Source organism: Podarcis bocagei (assembly GCF_964188305.1).
Source record: "Podarcis bocagei genome assembly, chromosome: Z".
NCBI lineage: Eukaryota > Metazoa > Chordata > Lepidosauria > Squamata > Lacertidae > Podarcis > Podarcis bocagei.
This window is the reverse complement of record NC_138140.1, coordinates 23,952,112-23,973,095: the sequence shown is the minus strand read 5'-3', so window position 1 is coordinate 23,973,095 and position 20,984 is coordinate 23,952,112. Positions and strand designations below refer to the sequence as shown.

The window sequence follows — 20,984 nt, the reverse complement described above, 5'->3', positions numbered from 1 at the left end:
AGACGCACTTTTCCCCTCCTAAAAAGTAAGGGGAAATGTGTGTGTGTCCTATGGAGCGAATGCAGGCTGCACAGCTTTTGCTGAAGCCAGGAGAGCAAGATGGATCGGTGCGCACCGATCCCTCTTGCTCTCCTGGCTTCGCTTCACTGGAGAGGCGCTGCGTAGCTTTCCCTCTCTGCACAGCACCCCTTCAGCGAAACGGCAGGAGAAATGGAAGGGGCTCCGTTTCTTCTGCTGCTTCGCTGGAGAGGTGCTGAGTAGAGAGGAAGATAATATTTTTTTCTTGTTGTCCACCTCTAAAACTAGGTGCGTCTTATGGTCGGGTGCGTCTGATAGAGTGAAAAATATGGTAAATTATCAATAAGGAAAACATTCACATTGCTATGAAGGAACACCTAAATTGAATAAGCTAACCATCACGGGACAATTTCTTTTAAACTTATTAGACTCCCTAAATGGGTACAGACTTAGTAACAGAGACTCTTTTGCCAAATGCCCTACCTGTAAGGAGTAAGGATGTTGAGCGGTGGGGGCTTATCGCACCGCTGGTACATCTCCATCACAGGGTTTGGGATGGAATTGCGAGACACCACCTGTTGGTTCTGAATGGTGGAGCTCTTGAAAGCTTTCCGCATGTTGATATCCTGCAGTGAAACTGGAAATGCAAGGCAGAAACGTGAAAAGGATGAAACTCAACACTGTGCACCCGCAATCCCAACACACAATGTGGGTTTTGTTTCCTACAAGTCACACACTGGTTCTTTGGTGCGATGATTCCCATGCTTATCCTACCATCTCAAGGCAGGTAACGCTTTACACTATACTGCAATTTGTTATAACCAGTATTTTAAATATTTAAATGGGGGGGGGAGAGAGCGAGAGCGCAAGATTAAAGACAGAATCCCACCACCTACTGAAACCTAAAACTCCTGCCTGCCAGATCATAATCTCCCCCATCTCTCAAGAGCTAGGTTTGACAGAATACAAACACTTTAAAAAATAAAAATAAAAATGCAGTAATTTACTATGATAAATTTTTGTAATATAAACACAGGGGGAAACAGTTTAAATACAGAAAAAGCAAGTTAAATATTTAATACAATTAAAAGTAATGAACTAACACTTAATGAACTAACAATCCTATGCAATCTACTCAAAAGGAAGTCTCACTGAGTTCAGACAGAGACTTACTTCCAGGTAAATGTGCACACAATCGAGACTTAAAGATCGTAACCCTAAGATTTAGACAGCTGTTATCTCACATTTACTTACTTACAAGCGGCATCGAGAGTGGAACCATGAAAACTGCAGTGATGATCTCTGCTTTGAGAATTCTTGCAGATTTTAAAATGTGCTATAAGTACAAGCATACTTTCTACAAAGACCCTGTTACTTCAGGGGTGGGGAACCTTGTGGCCCTCCAGATGTAGCTGGACTTTATCCCCTGACCATTGGCCACATTGCCTGGGGCAATGGAAATTGGGAGCCCAAAAACACCTGGAGGGCCAGAAGTTCCCCACCCCTGATTCACCTCACAGGATAAATGAGCCCGAGGCAATAAAAAGAAGCTCAGCACCCTCTTGCTGGCTTGGAGAGCAGACCAGGCCAGGGGCTGGAATGGTGCAAACCAGCCCGCGCCGTCTTCTGTAGGTCTGCTCCCAAGGCAGAAAGTGCGGCAGCGCTTGCTTTTATAGCAAAGCAGGACCTTGGCCAACACCCACACCCCAGCTGTATCCAATCAGCCAAAGCACCTGCCCTGGGACCTTGGGCAAAAGGGCAGGTGATAAATTGCTATAGCAACAACAACACCCCCCAGGATATTCTGTGCCTTCTGCATCACCTACGCTTTCCAAGAAGCAGCAGTTATCCAGTTCCACTACTGAGGGGTGGTAGAACACAAGCAATTACTTCATCAGATTTCTGAAAAAGATTAAGGTTGCTAGGAAAGCAGGGGGTCAGTATGATTTGTGGGAGGATGGCAATTTTCTGATTAACGGAAATGGCAGATGGGGAGATTAGACAGCTGTTCATGAGGCTAAACTGAAGGTTCCTGTTTTCAATTTTTTTAACAAGATTGATTTTTTAAAAAAAACTGGCAAGAACTTCCCAGGCCTATCATCAAAGTACAGCCATACCTTGGGTTACAGACGCTTTTTTGTTAAGCGATTTCGGGTTGTGCACCGCGCCAAACCCGGAAGTACTGGAACGGGTTACTTCCGGGTTTCGGTGCTTGTGCAGGCGCAGAAGCGTCAAATCGCAACCTGCGTGTGCATAGACGTGGCGCTGCGGGTTGCGAACGCTGCGGGTTGCGAACATGCTTCCTGCACGGATCACATTCGCAACCCAAGCATCCACTGTACAAGGAAGGGGCAGACCTACAGAGGAAGAAGCAGAGAGAGGATGGATTGCATTGCACGTTCCTTGCTCTGCCTGATCTTCTCTCCCAGCCAGCAAGAGTGTGCCGATGTTTTCTGCCTGCCTCATTTTGCTTGTTCTGTGAGATATCTGCTAGTACAGGGGTCTGCAACCTTTAAGAAAAAAAGAGCCACTTGGACCCGTTTCCGAAGAAAAAACAACAACTGGGAGCCACAAAACCATTGCGACATTTAAAACAAATATATCTCCGGAGCCACGATCTGACAGCGGGCGGGAAGGTGACATCGGGACGGTGCGTGACTAACGCACGCACCGCCCCCATGCGACGTCACAGCCAGTACAGCGCCCACCACAGTGAGGAGTGTCGGGGCGCACAATGCGCCTCCTCCCCTCGCTAGTATCCGCCCCAGAGCCGCAGCAAAGATGTAAAAGAGCCACATGCGGCTCCGGAGCCGCGGGTTGCAGACCCCTGTGCTAGTAGGTAATAGTGTTGTGCTGATTACTGGTTGGGGCATTGGAGTCTGATCAGCCAGGGACAGACCGAAGGTGGGAGTTGTGTGTGTCAGGCAGCTAGCATAGAAAATAACTGTGTTAAAGCAAATACTAGAACTATTATCTATTGTTGAATAAGTGAAACAGCATTATACTCAAGAAATCTGACATCTGTCTTTATTGGTGCATCTGAGCTCACACCCCTTACACTCTTTTGAAAAGGTTAAGTGTGGGTGGCAAATATGGATCTAAAACAGGGAGCAGAGAGGCTGTGTCCCTCCTTATGTTGTTGGACTACAGCTCCCATCATCCCCCCAGCCAGCATGGCCAGATATCAGGGAGAATGGGAGTTGGAATCCAACAACATCTGGTGGATTACATGTTAGCCACTGCAAATCTGGGCTGTACCATTTCAGACTTCAAGTGAGGGCTCCAACAGTGGAATATTCCTGCATGCGTGTATTCCTGCTCACATACATATAGCCCACTGTATCCTTCTGGCGAGGCTATCTGAGTTGTGGGTCGGCAGCCCTGTTTTGAAGTGGTTCCATTCCTACTTGGGGGTCGTTTTCAGCAGGTGATGTTTGAGGACTGGTTTTTGTTTTGTTTTGTTTTTAGCACCATGGGGCCTTCAATATGGTGTCCCTCAGGGCTCAATTCTATGCCCCATGTTGTTTAATATCTATATGGAACCACTGAATGGAGTCATCTGGAGTTTTGGCATACACTGTTGGCAGTATGCTAATGACAGACAACTCTGTTTCTCCTTTACAGTGGTACCTCGAGTTAAGTACTTAATTCGTTCCGGAGGTCCGTTCTTAACCTGAAACTGTTCTTAACCTGAAGCACCACTTTAGCTAATGGGGCCTCCTGCTGCTGCCGTGCTGCCAGAGCACAATTTCTGTTCTCATCCTGAAGAGATGGGTTAGCGGAATCTGTAACCTGAAGTGTCTGTAACACGAGGTACCACTGTACATCTGCAGGTGAGGCAGTGGATGTGCAGGACCGCTGTTTTGCCTCGGTAATGGACTGGATGAGAGCCAACAAACTGAAGCTCAATGGAGGTAAGACTGAGGCACTGTTGGTGAGTGGTTCCCCAGAACAGTTAGGTGGAAGATTACCTGCTCTTGAGAGGGTTACAGTCCCTCTTATGCAGCAGGTACGTGGCTTGGGGGTGCTCCTGGATCCATTCTTTTTTTTTTTTAATTAAAGATTTTCGTGTTTTACAGAAGTATGTGTAATGTCTCTCGTATTTTTTCTGTGTAACATTTTTACAAATCAGTTTCATTTGTTGAGACATTGGGGGGGAAGATTGTGGGGGTCGGGTGGCGATGTTTCTATTTTGCTTAATGTATGTAGGGTTTGGTGTCAGGTACCAAATAGTATGGGAAACAGCCCTACTAGAAAAATCAACCAATAAATTGAAACTGACACGGGGACAAACAGAAGAAGATGCCTTTACAGAAGAAGACACTCCCCTCCTGGATCCATTCTGTTGCTTAAGGCCCAGGCGGCCTCGGTGGTGTGGAATGCCTTCTGTCAGCTTTGGCTGGTGGCCCAGCTGTGCCCCTATCTGGACAGGGATAGCCTGAGTTCTGTGGCCTCCTCTGGTAACCTCTAGGTTGGATTACTGCAATGTGATATACGTGGGGCTGCCTCTGAAGACAGTTCAGAAACTTCAGCTGGTGCAAAATGCAATGGCCAGATTGCTCACTAGAACATGTAGGTTTGAGCATATATCACCAATCCTGGTACAACTGTACTGGCTTCTGATTAATTTCCGGGCCCAATTCAAAGTTCTGGTGTTGACCTATAACATGGCTCTGGAGCTCAATACTATAAGGATCACCTCTCCCCATACAAACTGACCCGACCCTGCGCTTGTCATCTAAGGCCCTTCTCTATATCCCCCATTCCAGAGAAGTTCAGAGGGTGACAACAAGAGAACGGGTCCTTTCTGTAGTGGCTCCCTGATTGTGGAATGCTCTCCCCAGAGAGACTTGCCTGATGCCATCATTGCATGTATTTAGGCGCCAGGCAAAAACATTCCTCTTTACTCAGGCCTATGGCTATTAAATAAGCTATGGCTTGTGAAAGTGTGAGGGAGAGGACTGCTATTAGGATGACTATTTTATTATCGGGCTGTCTGTCAGTATGTTTTTAATTAAGTTTTCGATTATGTTTTTATCATTTATGTTCTGTAATGTGTTTTTAATGTTGTACACTGCCCTGGGATCTTTTGACAAAGGGCAGCATATAAATTGAATTAATAATGATCAACTGCACATTTATTAAAAATCCAGTTAAAAGTATTTCAATAAATTCAAAAAAACTGATGAACTTGATATATTGATACCAGCTTTTCAAAATCTGATAGTAAAGTACAGTTTCAGCGGCCCTCACACAGATTATCCCCCCCCCTCGCCCTGGGATGGTACTGCCTACTTTGAGAGCCACTGAATCCTAATATCAGAGAAGAAGGCTAGGGTATAACTCTGCTCTCACCAACCAACCATGGTATTTGGGGGGGGACATGGGGGGTTGTGTACCTTAGGAGCATTCACTGATGGGAGTCACCACCTGTAGCTTGAAGTAAAGGTAAAGGGACCCCTGACCGTTAGGTCCAGTTGCGGACGACTCTGGGGTTGTGGCGCTCATCTCACTTTATTGGTCGAGGGAGCCGGCATACAGCTTCTGGGTCATATGGCCAGCATGACTAAGCTGCTTCTGGAAAACCAGAACAGCGCATGGAAATGCCGTTTACCTTCCCGCCGGAGCGGTACCTATTTATCTACTTGCACTGAGACATGTTTCGAACTGCTAGGTTGGCAGGAGCAGGGACCGAGAAACGGGAGCTCACCCCGTCGTGGGGATTAGAACCGCTGACCTTTTCATTGGCAAGTCCTAGGCTCTGAAGCTTGAAGTAGCACAACCCAAAATGCAGTGAGAAAAACACCAAAGGTTAAGGTTGTTTTGAGGAAAGTTTTCCAGCTGCTGATGGAAAAACAAGTGGGCTTATCCTGTCCTTCAGAGCTCATCTTTCACTCCCCCAGCGGATTAGCAGAGAAAACTAAGTGCTAAAGCTAATCCTGCAAGAGCAAGAATCCTTCCTCACCACCTGTTGAGAACACAAGGAGGTAGAAAAATCATTAAAAAAATCAAGGCCAGCAGAAATGAACAACAAAAGTAAACGGTAAGGGCCACCAACTGATCTGTAAGTGGTCAGGTGGTCTGATTTAGTTCAGCGACAATAATGTTTGGGTGAGGGGACACTCCTCCCCACCAAACTGTAGAAATTATTAAATGGTAGGATTTTGATTATTTGGAGTATTGAAGTGAAGATTGGAAGCCAGTGGAAAAGTACAGACTAAGTTTCCTTCCCAGTTAGGGCCTCACCTGGGATACATGACAAAAAGTGTTGATGGCCCATCGAAGAGGAATCCTTGGCCCTAGGCAGACAGAGGTTGCGATGGTGATGGTGTATGTGTGTGAGGTGACAGGAAAATAGTCTTTATAGAAAGGTGTGCTGGGAAGAAGAAGGGAGAAAAAAAGAGAGCTATATCTTGGGCAGGCTGGCTGAAGGTGGGCTGGGAGAGATGCCTTGGACTCCAGTGCTGCACTGATGTGAGGGACAAACCCCTCTTGAAATGACCATGCTGCAAGATCTGGAATCCCTCCATGCAGACTGAAAGTATAAGTATGTACCATATTTTTCGCCCTATAGGACACACTTTTTCCCCTCCAAAAATGAAGGGGAAATCTGGGTGCGTCCTATGGGGCGAATGCAGGCTTTTGCTGAAGCTTGGAGAGCGAGAGGGGTCGGTGCGCACCGACCCCTCTCGCTCTCCAGGCTTCAGGAACACATCTGCAGCCTAGGCAGCCCTACGGGAACTCCTGCAAGGCTCCCCAGGCTGCGGATAGCAGCCTGCCGCCCGGCGGGCAGGGCGCCCTGAAGCAGAGTGCCCCCGCGCCAGACAGACATCCGCAGCATGGGGAGCCTTGCCGGAGTTCCCGGCGAGGCTCCCCACGCCGCGGATAGCAGCCTGCCGCCCCGCAGGGGGGGGCGCCCTGAAGCAGAGCGCCCCTCGCGCGGGGCAGACATCGGCCAGCCCCACAAGCTTGGGGGACAGCAGGGAGGCGCAGCGCCGCCATCCCGCTGTTCCTCGACCTGTTTCTGTTTCCCCGACCTGCTTTTGGGGGGGGAAATAAAGGGAATTTCCCCCCCTTTATTTCCCCCCAAAAAAACTAGGTGCGTCCTATGGGGCGGAGCGTCCTATGGGGCGAAAAATACGGTATATAAATCAGATTTCTTAAAGTTATGACAGTCTTGACCATGCCTTGTGGGGGTGACACCCAACTTTTGTAACAATAATGTATTTCTCCCTCATGCACAGGAAAGCCTTGCTTCTGTTATCCATGCCCTGCTAACTTCTATGTTTGATCACTGTATGCAATGTGTTAAATATGGGGCTGCCTCTGAAACAGCAGTTTGGAAACTGCAGTTAGTGCAAACTTCTGTTGCAAGACTGCTAACTGGGACTGTGCACAAGGAAAATATATTGTTAGTGCTGAGATACCTGCACTAGCTCTCAGTTCATTTCTGGGACATGGGTGGCGCTGTGGTCTAAAACACTGAGCCTCTTGGGCTTGCTGATCAGAAGGTTGGCGGTTTGAATCCCCGTGATGGGGTGAGCTCCCGTTGCTCTGTCTCACCTCCTGTCAACCTAGCAGTTCAAAAGCATGCCAGTGCAAGTAGATAAATAGGTACCACTGCGGTGGGAAGGTAAACGGCATTTCCGTGCGCTCTGGCAGTTGTCATGGTCCTTCGTGCACCAGTAGCGGTTTAGTCATGCTGGCCACATGACCCAGAAAACTGTCTGTGGACAAACGCCGGCTCCCTTGGCCTGAAGGCGAGATGAACTCCACAACCCCATAGTTGTCTTTGACTGGACTTAACCGTCCAGGGGTCCTTTACCTTTTACCTTACCATTTCTGGGTCCAATTCAAAGTGTTGTTGCTTACATTTAAAGATATTCACAGTTTGGGTTCAGGGTACCTGTTATATCATCTTTCTCTATATTAAAAAAACCCCCACCCCCACCACCCCATTATAATAATTTTAGCATTTTTAAAAAAACACATATTGTTTGATGAATTGGGGACACTAATTTACAAAAAAGACCTACATGTGATAGGTGTTACCTTTTAAAATACATTTCCCTTATCTTACAGGTGGGAGGGAATGCCTATTCAGTGATGGTGCGCATGGCATCTCAAAACAAAAGAAAACATGCCGGGGGGCATTTTTATTATGATGCAAATTTATTTATGGTTCAGTTATAAGTCATATAAATAATTGGCCAATATTTCTTTAAGTGGGTCCATGGAGAAAAGACAGCTACGTTTTTGGTTTTTGTTATTTGTTATATTTTATTGGTTGCTTTTTTACCAAGGTAATTCAAAGTGACTTATGATGTATAACAGGCATGTCCAACAGGTAGATCGTGATCTACTGGTAGATCACTGGACGTCTGTGGTAGATCACTGGTAGATCATTGGCTCCCCCCAAAGAAGCTGAACAACTGTGGCTCCCCTAAGAAAAGCTCAACATTTTACCTCCTCCCTGAAAAAACTGAACAACTTTGACCCGAACCCCCCAAAAATGGGCCTTCCTCCTTCCTAAAAAAAACTCAACAACTTTGACCTGAACCCCAAAAAAGGGGGTAGATCACAGCCAGTTTTTAACTCTGTGAGTAAATCACAGTCTCTTGGGAGTTGGCCACCCCTGATATATAAGAAGAAGAAGAAGAGAAGAGTTTGGATTTGATATTCCACTTTATCACTACCCTAAGGAGTCTCAAAGCGGCTAAAAATCTCCTTTCCCTTCCTCCACCACAACAAACACTCTGTGAGGTGAGTGGGGCTGAGACTTCAGAGAAGTGTGACTAGCCCAAGGTCACCCAGCAGCTGCATGTGGAGGAGCGGGGAATCGAACCCGGTTCACCAGATTACGAGTCCACCGCTCTTAACCACTACACCACAAACGCATACACTAAAGCTAGCATAAAATGGAAAGACAAAGAAAAATCTAAAAGGCCATTGTGTTTTAAAAGGCAGAATTAAAACATCTCACTCACAGGACACAGATAACTAAGGGCCATAGAATCATAGAATTGTAAAGTTGGAAGGTGCCCTGAGGGTCATCTAGTCCACCCCCCTGCAATGTGGAATCTCTACTAAATCATCCCTGACAGATGACCATCCAACCTCTGCTTAAAAACCTCCAAGGTTTTTAAGTCCACTGCCTCCCGAGGGTGTCTGCTCCACTGTCGAACAACTCTTACTATCAGAAAGTTCTTGATGTTTAGTTGGAATCTCCTTTCTTGTCACTTGAAGCCATTGGTTCAGATCCTACCCTCCGGAGCAGGGGAAACCAAGCTTGCTCCATCTTCCATGTGACAGCCCTTTAGATATTTGAAGATGGCTTTCACATCTCCTCTTTTCCAGGCTAAACACAACAAACACCCTCAACCATTCCTCTTGAGACTTGGTTTCCAGACCCTTTATCATTTTGGTTGCCCTCCTTTGCACAGTTCCAGCTTGTCAATACGGTATTCTTTTTAAAGTGTGGCACTCAGAACTGTACACAGTATTCCAAGTATGGTCTGACCAAGGCAGAATAGAGCGGGACTATTACTTCCCTTGATCTGGATGCTAGACTTCTGTTGATGCAGCCTAGAATACCATTAGCTTTTTTTGCTGCTGCATCATACTGTTAACTCATGTTAAGCTTGTGGCCTGCTAAGACCCTGAGATCCTTTTCAAATGTACTACTGGCAAGCCAGGTGTCCCCCATCTTATATTTGTGCAGCTGGTTATATCTGTCTAAGTGCAGAACCTTACATTTGTTCCTCTTGAAATTCCTTTTTTAAATGTTTTGGCCCAGTTCTGCAATCTGTTAAGATGACATTGAATCCTGATTCTTTCTTCTGTGGCATTAGCTACCCCTCCCAGTTTGGTGCTACCTGCAAATTTTATGAGCATCCAAAAGGTGTGGCGGAAAAAAATGATTTTGCCTGGTGCCTGAACATTGACAGATAATTGACAGGTGCTGGGTAAATGCGTGCTAGTCACTACATGGGACTATCTCACTGATAACTTTAAGCTGGTTTGGAAACCTTGGCCTATGAAGATGATGATGATAGTTACTAATGTGAAAAACACCTCATTATCATTGCCTTTTCAGAACGCTTACTGGAAGAAGATAGCAAGCAAGGAAGTAATGGAGATCCTTCCAGGCTGCACACCTTTGTGCATTTACTTGGGAATAAGTCCCCCTGAAATTCTTGGGAGGCATTTCTGAGGGAAAATGATTGGTCAGCTGAGAATATAGCTCCTCAACAAATATGCAATTCTTCTCAGAGACTGAAAATTCAGTGGTGAAACCAGAGGCTTGTTCTTTTCATCATGAGATACTGATAGACTGACATTTCCCAAGGTCCAGGCTTGTGACTTTGTTAACCCAAACTGCTTGCATTCAACAGGACCGTACATTGTGCTTTAGATAAAAGGTCCCCACTGCAAAATAAGAGGGGGGGGGAGGAGGAGTGCTAGAATCTGTAAATCAAGGACGGATAACCTGAGATTGAAAGCCTAAATGTTGCCTTTTGCCTAAATTGAAATCTGTGGCAAAGGGGTTAGTTTAATCTCTGGTTTGCTAGTAAAGGTGAATTACTGTGTCATGAAATTGTGCATGTCTAAAATGTGTGCCACCAACATGAAAAGTTTGGAAAGCTCTGGGTTAGGGGTTTGTTAGGCAGGACAAACCAGTTTAATTTCCTTAGGGAAATAAAGAGATCCTAGAAAAAGGCTGGAGGCATTTTACAGGCAAAGTAAAACAGATATCCATTCTAGGAGAAATTAGGCTTATTAAAAACAGTGTTAGAGAGGAACGTTAAAAGAAAGTTATAAGTAACATTCTTAATTACATCTTTAAAAGAAGTTTTGACTGAAACAAAGTACTGTGCCTTTACTAGTGAAACCACTAAGCTTTATCCCACAGAATGCTTGTTACTAAAATTCCAATTTTGCTTCCACCGTGCCTCATCTTTAATTTATTCCCAGCGCAAGAAATAAGGGGCCTCAGGATCCGTACAATGAGTCCTTGTTGCTGAATTATAGTAAATACTACCATACACATAGAATATCTGAATTAATAGTTGTTTTCGACAGAGTCTCTAAGTTTAAATCACCCAGACCCAGTCATGTTACCTTGCTCCCATTTTTACTGAGGGAGTTTGACACACCACCCACGTTTGGCTCTAACCCTATCCACCTTGGCATGCAACCCCTGACAAATTACTCTCCCAAATGACTGAAGGACTCTCCAACCCTGCCATAAATCATCCTTTTCATAATGTATGGTTCAAAAACCCTTAATATTCTAGGAAAACAGATTGTTTACTAGAATTTCCTTTTCCCGGGAGTGTTTTGCCTGTTCCACGGCAGGGTTTTGTTGTACTGAGTCACAAAGGGAAGCTTGAAAATGGCAATACTTAATTAGCGCTTAAGGAAGCAAAACATCTAAATGCAGTTCTGTTCTCCTTGACCAGATAAACAAAACCAAAGGTTAATGTGACCCAAGTGGTTGCTACTAATGCTGCTTACCTTCTTCCACAGTGGAGTCCAGTTGGGTGACCTTGATCACCAGAAGATCAACTCGCTCTTGCAAAGAATTCATCCGCATGTAGAAACTATTGGCTTCATTAAAAAGCTCCCCGAATATGTCTTCAGCATGTCTGCCTGAAATACCATGAAACAAAAGAGGTGACCTGTTCCAGGCAAAATAAATTGAGGTGCCTTTCAGGTAGTCAAAGGAAAGCAAATTTGTTTACGAACCAGAGGCAGAAGTAATAGCAACAAAACAAGCGCAGGGTTTTTTTCTACAACACAGCATACTGTTCTTTTTATTTCCCGGAAATGCTTTTATTCCATTTTCCAGTTTAACAGCACAAGAAGCCCCCATACAATAAACACAACCCCTTTCCCATCATGGGAATATGGTGCAGAGGTTAGCCTGCCCTAACTGGACATGTGTTGCCATCAGTCTCTAATACATACGTTACAAAGGAATACCGTATTTCTACGAAATCATTTTCCGTTGTATATCAGCAAATAGTTCAGAGATGGTAGCACAGCCTTCTCCAATCTGGTGCCTTCCAAAAGTTTGACTACAACTCCCATCAGCCCCAGTCAGCTGATGGTAGTCAAAAACATGTGGAGGGCACCAGGTTGGCAAAGTGTGTGGCAACATGTAGTAATTATTTCAAATAACCATTAATAGATTTATTCGCCTACATACATTTGACTAATCCTCTTTCTACAGCTATGTTGGTGACCACCATTGTATCTTGTGACTGCAAATTCTAAAAATATTAATTATGTGCTATGCAAATAAATACATCTTCCAGTCTGCCTTGAACCTTCTGCCAACAAGCTTAACTGGGTGAACCATGATCCCAGCATTATGAGAGAGGAAGAAAAATGCATCTGTCTTACTTCCTCCATGCCAGGGGTCACCAACATGGTGTGCATGAGCACCAGTATGCCTACTATGTACCTCCTATGGTGCTTGCAAAAGTTCTAAGTAAATATTCCCTTAAAAATCCAAAATGCATGATAGACTGTTGCTCTTCCTGCTCTGTTCTTGTCTGCAGTGGCTCAGCCTTTCCTACATTGAATATGCTGCATTAGACGTGCTCACATTTCATTAGATACAAAGATTGGACACGCATCCTCTAATGAACAAACAAGAGTGCAAAATACACCCTCCTTGTTAGCAAGCGCAGCAGTGGCTCCTGTATGTGCCCTTTCTTCCATGGATTTTGTGATTGGGCCAGTGGCACTCACCCAGAATTCCAAATGTGCCCACAAGCCCCAAAAACTTGCTATATGCCATCCATAACCTTTATAATCCTCAATTATGCTTCTTTTGCATATCTTTTGAAAATGAACTACCCCCCCAATATATTATAACTTTCAGTTCCAGAAAGATGCTCCAGCCCCATTTTCTGTACCTTCTACAGCTTGACAAAATCTAATGCAAGAGAAATCTGAAATGAGAGAACAAATGCATTCCTAGACTGGAACTACACATTACTTTAAACAAGGGGTTGCAAAAGGAAACAGCAATGGTAAGTTTCATTCCACCATAACATCTTGGATCACTTATAGTGCTTTGACCAGGCCAGTGCAGAGCTTGTCTGAGGTCCAGGGTGGGAGTTTTGTCCATAAGATGGACCACTGCAGTGCAACCGCCTCATCTGATCTGATGCTACACACTAATTTGCATTAACACAGGTTCAGATTTTACTATTGAAGTCTTGCAGTGCATGTGGACAGGCATGGCTGTTTCACCCATTAAGTCCCAGTTTGGCTGGGAAGGATGGGGGCATTTTTGGCATGACAGTGTAAGTCTGGCAGGCCCCTGGCAGGGCCCTCTGGCCAACTTAGCCCTCCAAGGCCTGCAGCAGGTGTACCCAGCTTCCCTCTCCCCTGCTTTGGCCTGTCCTTGACGTTATGGGATTGTGTATTTCTGTTCCTATCGCCACCGGCTGTTATCGCTTGCTGTTTTTCAGCCTTGGATTCTGAATATGCACCTGGATATTTTGTCCCTTTTGTTTGCTTCCTGTGTTTGGTGCGTCCCCCCCCCCTTTTCTCACGGTTGCAATTATTATAGCGAGGGGATTTTTTCAGCCGGAACTCACTGGAGCTCAGTTCCGGCTCTTCTCAGGTGGACGCCATTGCCATTATAAGAGAACAAGGGAGGCATTCGTAATGAATTCCAACACCTCTTTTTCTAGAAAAATAGCAATGATTATAGTACAGTACATGAAGCTCCTTTGTCCGGGGGTTGTGTTCCGGGTCATTGCATGTGCCAGCAGTCACATGTAAGCCTGTTCCACCCCAATTCTAGGACTGAAAGCCATGCATGTATTGGCAGTTGCACCTCAATTGGACACGTGCAAAATGGTCACCACCTGTACCAACTTTGTGCCACAATTGGGAGCAAGGAAAGCAACACACTGGCATGTCTTTCCACATTCATGCATTTACAAACATGTTCCAAAACCACTCTTATTCCCCTTGGTGGTGTCTTCTCAGAGCTTGTATTTTTATAATGCTGCATTGCGAAGGGTGTATAATTTTGTGTGTGTGTGTGTGTGTGTGTGTGTGTGTGTATCCTTGATAAATGTGGGATAACTAGTCTCATATAACCAACATTCTTGAGTCTAATTAATGCATGAAGGGGTTCAGACCATAGAAAAACCTGTCCTGCCAGGCTCAGGTTTTCTTTTTCTTTTCTTTTTTGCAGCGAGAAGCTGGGATTTGGGAAAGAAGTGTGAGGACTCTTGATAGGGTCCTAGAGTAAGGTTACCAGTTTTTCCCCCAATGAATCCAGGGACACTTTTCAACTTCCTAAATAGATTGATTTTGTCAGGGGACTGATTTGTAAATCTGGGGACTTTTCCCAGGAAACAGGGACGTCTAGTAACCTTATCCTAGAATCCTCCCTCCTCCTTCCCAAAGCCTAGTTAGTGCTTTCCCAGCTCAACTCCTTCCCAAAGCCCAGTGCCCTGCTAAAGCTCAACCACTTTGGAAAAAGCAGCATGAGGGCTAGGTGGAAGGGTGTCAAATTTTGGCTTTGCTTCCCCATTTGACAAGGCAGTGTGCAGTCTGCAGATTTCTTGTCAAAGTACTATTGCAGCCCTCTTGTATGAAGGTTGGACCACCCTTAACTACATAATCAAGACTTTGTACCCCTCCAGTCTACCTGAGAAGCACAAGGTGTGAATAGGCTACACTCTAACAAGCCTCTATTGAGCGCTTGTACCAATAATTTAGCAACATTCACCACTTTGCAACTAAGCCAAGTTTTACCACCTGTGCAACTTTTCTGACTGATGCATGGAAAAATGAACCTCTGAAATGATCTCTGAAAAGTTTGTACCGTATGTTCCGGCGTATAAGACGACTTTTTAACCCAGCAAAATCTTCTCAAAAGTCAGGGGTCATCTTATACACTGGGTATGGTTGTGGGGGGGTCGCCTGAGTGAAGGGGTGGGGGGCTTCAATTATTTAAACGGCCACAGCGCATTCTTCCCTTGCCTTCCCAAGCCGTTTTGCCTTGCTCCTTCTAGCTGCCTTTGTGGCGCAAGCCTCTGGCTCCTTTGTTTCACCCTCGGCTGCTACAGCGTGTGTGCGAAGAGGTGGCAGGAGAGCAGGCAGGAAGAGGAGGCTGCTTATCTCTCCCTGCGTGTCTCTCTGCTGAGCATCTCGTCAAGCAGGGATTTTTTATTTTCTTTTTTAAGTCTCTGGATGGAGCCACTCAACGCAGCAGGGCGCACATTTTTATTAAGCATATAGCTCTCTCCTCTCCTCTGAGACAGCTGGTCCCGCCCTTTGATCCCGCCTGGCAGGTTGCTCGGATCGCCTGTCTGAAGCCCTGCTGGGGTTGCTGCCGCCGCCGCCCTCTCAGCCTCCTCACGCCGGGGCCAGTGTCTGCGATCCGGGATGGCTTCACCACCGCTGGTGCCGGACCTTGTGGAGCGCCCATGCTGCTGCTGCGGAAGCTGCCGGGCTGGCAGCCATCAGCGCTGGTCTGTGGCTGCCGCAGAGGTTCCTACTATTATGTTGCTCTGTCTTTACAAGTGTTTACATAGATTAGAGTTCCTCACTTTGCCTCATAAGCATGTGTTGAAAGGGTGGGAACTGCAGTCTTAAATGGACTTATCTGGGGAGTAAGTTAGCCCCATTAAACTTGGAGGGATGTGTGTGTAATGCATATTGTGCTGTAAAGCATATTGTGCTGTAAAGCATATTGTGCTGTAAAGTACATAACTTGGAACAACTTCAGATGTGACTTTAACAGGTAATGTGCTGCTGACCTGTGCTGTGTCTGTTGGTCCGCTAATGCCATCATCTTTGAAGTGGGGACACACATGGTTTTACAACCATGAAGATGTATGCTGAAGCTCTGATCCTTGAGGCTCTGTGCAGTGTGTTTCTGTGATGTTTATTATTTAAAACATGTTGAAGACTACAGGTTCTAGAGTGTGTGTGCAGCATGGGGTTGTAATGCATAGCTGTTAAAATTGTGAAGTAGCTTGCAAAAGGCATGTTGAGTGATAAGTAAGCATCTGCATCGTATCTTGAGTATTGTGCTTTTCTAATAATCAGCATCATCCCCTTCCTTAGGTTATGCCTTTCACCCCATTGCCTCTTTAGGCTTCTGTTAACTGCCCATGAATACTCCTTTTGTCCACTCACCTTTTCCATGTTCCCAATTCCTTCTTTGCATTTAGCATTTTTTGACTGCCTTATTCCTCTCACACACTACCCTTCATTCCTCCCCCCTCATGTTTCCACTTAACAACTCTTTCTCTTTTTCTGACTTACCTTCCATTTTTGCTCTTAATGGCTTTTTCAATTACTCTTTCATGCCTTCTCAATTTGTCTCTTCTTAATGCTCCCTTTTAGCTGCTCCTGTGCATGTTTACTCACAAGTAAGCCCCACCACTCTGGGATTTTCTCCCTGTAACCCTGCATAAGAGTGTAGCCTTGCAGTACCAGCCTTTATGCATGCTTATTTAGAAATAAGTGCCACAATATTTAATAAAGCTTACACCCCAGTAAGTGTGTTTATCCTTCCTTTCAGCTTTAGAGTGAGTTAGGAAAAGTTTAATCCACTTGCACTGTGTTATGTTTACATGTTTGATGACAAACAGCCTTATGTTTATAAGTGACATGCTAAGTACCTGCATGTCATAAGCCTTTGAATTAAAATTACCATATTGAAATAAAATCTGGTGTTTTTTTAATTCTTATTTAGTGTGCATTGGAAGAGGGGCAGTCTTATATGGCGAGTATATCCCAAATTCTATATTTTATCTGGAAAAGTTGGGGGTCGTCTTATACTGTGGAAAATACGGTAAGTACAAATTTTAACTTACCTAATGTTTGGTCTTCTCCTATGCTGGGGGAAGAAGGAAGTCTTGGAACTCACAAGGGTATATTTTAAGGTATGCAGGCTAAAATTTGGCATTACTTTGCTGCATATTTTGTGACTTTAAATCTCTGCTGGGGTTCACATGGATCCTCAGGATTTTTGCATTGGGTTACCTCAAATTCACCATCAGATTACATGGCATGTCCAGGGCTACAGCCTGCACCAAAAAAACCACGCATCCACTGTTGTGTTCGGCTGCTATGGCATAAAAACGTGATTACAAAGCACGGATCCACATAAATCCTCAGGATTTTTGCAGTGGGTCACCTCAAATTCACCATCAGATGACATGGCATGTCAAGGACTACAGCCTACACCAAAAAAACCACGGACCCACTGTTGTGCAGAGCCGCAATGGCGCAAAAACGTGGTTACCAAGCACAGATCCACATGGATCCTCAGCATTTTTTTCATTAGAACTCCAAATTCACCGTCACATCACATAGCATGTCTAAGGCTACAGGCTGTAGCAAAAAAACCACTCACCCACTGTTGCGTGGGGCCTCAATGGCGCAAAAACGTGGTTACAAAGCACGGATCCATATGGATCCTCAGGATTTTTGCATTGGGCTACCCCAAACTTACCGTCAAATCACATATCTGTGGCCACAACATTAACCACAAAAATCATACATCCACTGTTGACACGGCATGTCAAGGACTACAGCCTGCACCAAAAAAAACCATGGACCCACTGTTGTTTGGGGCCGCAAAGGCGCAAAAAAATGGTTACAAAGCACGGATCCATATGGATGCTCAGGATTTTTGCACTGGGTCACCCCAAATTCACCATCAGATCAAATAGCATGTTGAGGGCTACAGCCTGCATCAAAACTTTACACACGCACTGTTGTGTGGGGCCACAATGGCACAAAAACGTGGTTATAAAGCCCGAATCCTCTTGGATTCTTGGGATTTTTGCATTGGGTCACCCCAAATTCACCTTCAGATTACATAGCATGTCCATTGCTACAGCCTGCACCAAAAAAAACCACACCCACTCTTGTGTGGGGCCGCCATGGCGCAAAAACGTGGTTACAAAGCACGGATCCACATGGATCCTCAGGATTTTTTCATTGGGTCCCGTCAAATTCAGAATCAGATCACATACCATGTTTAGGACTACAGCCTGCACCAAAAAAACCACGCACCCACTGTTGTGTGGGGCCGCAATGGCGCAAAAACGTGGTTACAAAGCACGGATCCACATGGATCCTCGGGATTTTTGCATTGGGTCACCCCAAATTCAACATCGAATAACATAACATGTCCATGGCTAAACCCTGCACCATAAAAACCATGCTCCCACTGTTGTGTGGGGCCGCAATGGAGCAAAAACGTGGTTACCAAGCACGGATCCACATGGATCCTCAGCATTTTTTGCATTAGAACCCCAAATTCACCGTCACATCACATAGCATGTCTAAGGCTACAGGCTGTAGCAAAAAAACTACTCACCCACTGTTGTGTGGGGCCACAATGGCGCAAAAAAGTGGTTACAAAGCACGGATCCACATGGATGCTCAGGACTTTTGCACTGGGTCACCCCAAATTCACCATCAGATCATAGAATGTCCAGGGCTACAGCCTGCACCAAAAAAACCATGGACCCACTGTTGTGTGGGGCCGCAATGGCGCAAAAACATGGTTACAGTGAACGCATCCACATGGATCCTCAGGATTTTTTCATTGTGTCTCCTCAAATTCAGAATCACATCACATACCATGTCCAGGACTACAGCCTGCACCAAAAAAACCACACACCCACGTGGTTACAAAGCATGGATCCACATTGATCCTCAGGATTTTTGCATTGGGTCACCCCAAATTCACCATCAGATCACATAGCATGTCTAGGCTACAGCCTGCACCAAAAAAACCCACGCACCCACTATTGTGTGGGGCCGCCATGGCGCAAAAACGTGGTTACCAAGCACGGATCCACATGGATCCTCAGCATTTTTTGCATTAGAACTCCAAATTCACCATCAGATCATAGCACGTCCATTCCTACAGCCTGCACCAAAAAAACCACGCACCCACTCTTGTGTGGGGCCGCCATGGCGCAAAAACGTGGTTACAAAGCACGGATCCACATGGATCCTCGGGATTTTTTCATTGGGTCCTGTCAAATTCAGAATCAGATCACATACCATGTCCAGGACTACAGCCTGCACAAAAAAAACCACGCACCCACTGTTGTGTGGGGCCGCAATGGCGCAAAAACATGGTTACAAAGCACGGATCCACATGGATCCGCAGGGTTTTTGCATTGGGTCACCCCAAATTCACCATCAGATCACATAGCATGTCTAGGGCTACAGCCGACACCAAAAACCACGCACCCACTGTTGTCTGGGGCCGCCATGGCGCAAAAACGTGGTTACAAAGCACGGATCCACATGCATTCTCAGGATTTTTGCACTGGGTCACCCCAAATTCACAATCAGATCATAGCATGTCCAGGGCTACAGCCTGCACCAAAAAAAACCACGCACCCACTGTTGTGCAGAGCCGCAATGGCGCAAAAACGTGGTTACAAAGCACGGAACCACATGGATCCTCAGGATTTTTGCAGTGGGTCACCTCAAATTCACCATCAGATGACATGGCATGTCAAGGACTACAGCCTGCACCAAAAAAACCATGGACCCACTGTTGTGTGGGGCCACAATGGAGCAAAAACGTGGTTACAGAGCACGGATCCACATGGATCCTCAGCATTTTTGCAGTGGGTCACCTCAAATTCAACATCAGATCACATAGCATGTCTAAGGCTACAGGCTGCAGCAAAAGAAACCATGCACCCACTATTGTGTGGGGCCGCCATGGCGCAAAAACGTGGTTACAAAGCACGGATCCACATGGATCCGCGGGGTTTTGCATTGGGTCACCCCAAATTCACCATCAGATTACATAGCATGTCCATTGCTACAGCCTGCACCAAAAAAATGACGCACCCACTGTTGTGTGGGGCTGCCATGGCGTATAAACATGGTTTCAAAGCACGGATCCACATGGATCATCAGGATTTTTGCATTGGGTCACCCCAAATTCACCATCAAATCACATAGCATGTCTAGGCTACAGCCTGCACCTTAAAAACCATGCACCCACTGTTGTTTGGGGCCGCCATGGCGCAAAAACCGTGGTAACAAAGCACGGATCCACATGGATCCTTAGCATTTTTTGCATTAGAACCCCAAATTCACCGTCACATCACATAGCATGTCTAAGGCTACAGGCTGTAGCAAAAAAACTACTCACCCACTGTTGTGTGGGGCCACAATGGCGCAAAAAAGTGGTTACAAAGCACGGATCCACATGGATGCACAGGACTTTTGCACTGGGTCACCCCAAATTCACCATCAGATCATAGAATGTCCAGGGCTACAGCCTGCACCAAAAAAACCATGCACCCACTGTTGTGTGGGGCCGCAATGGCGCAAAAACATGGTTACAGTGCACGCATCCACATGGATCCTCAGGATTTTTTCATTGTGTCCCGTCAAATTCAGAATCAGATCACATACTATGTCCAGGACTACAGCCTGCACCAAAAAAACCACACACCCACTGTTGTGTGGGGCCGAAATGGCGCAAAAACGTGGTTACAAAGCACGGATCCACATGGATCCTCAGGATTTTTGCATTGGGTCACCCCAAATTCACCATCAGATCACATAGCATGTCTAGGCTACAGCCTGCACCAAAAAAACCCACGCACCCACTATTGTGTGGGGCCGCCATGGCGCAAAAACGTGGTTACAAAGCACGGAACCACATGGATTCTCAGGATTTTTGTCTTGATTCACCCCAAATTCACCATCAGATCAAATAGCATGTCTAAGGCTACAGGCTGAAGCAAAAAAACCATGCACCGACTGTTGTGTGGGGCCGCCATGGCGCAAAAACGTGTTTACAAAGCACGGATCCACATGGATTCTCAGGATTTTTGCATTGGGTCACCCCAAATTCACCATCAGATCACATAGCATGTCTAGGGCTACAGCCTGCACCTTAAAAACCATGCACCCACTGTTGTTTG

General features: G+C 45.8%; 1 protein-coding gene across 5 annotated transcripts in view; it reads right to left on the bottom strand.

Annotated features, from left to right (window-relative positions):
• The window catches only part of LOC308579137 (actin-binding protein WASF3-like), an 81,587-nt gene that overhangs the window by 16,564 nt on the left and 44,039 nt on the right, over window positions 1-20,984 (bottom strand). For 4 of the 5 annotated variants that reach the window (XM_081179905.1, XM_081179903.1, XM_081179902.1 and 1 more), the window contains exons 3-4: window positions 11,536-11,670; window positions 502-655 (exon numbers count right to left, since the gene is read on the bottom strand). In XM_081179905.1, coding sequence (XP_081036031.1) covers window positions 502-655; window positions 11,536-11,670 — 289 coding nt within the window. Of the gene's footprint in view, window positions 1-501; window positions 656-1,276; window positions 2,102-11,535; window positions 11,671-20,984 lie in introns of those variants that run through there. The other variant, XM_081179904.1, reaches the window with a different exon arrangement.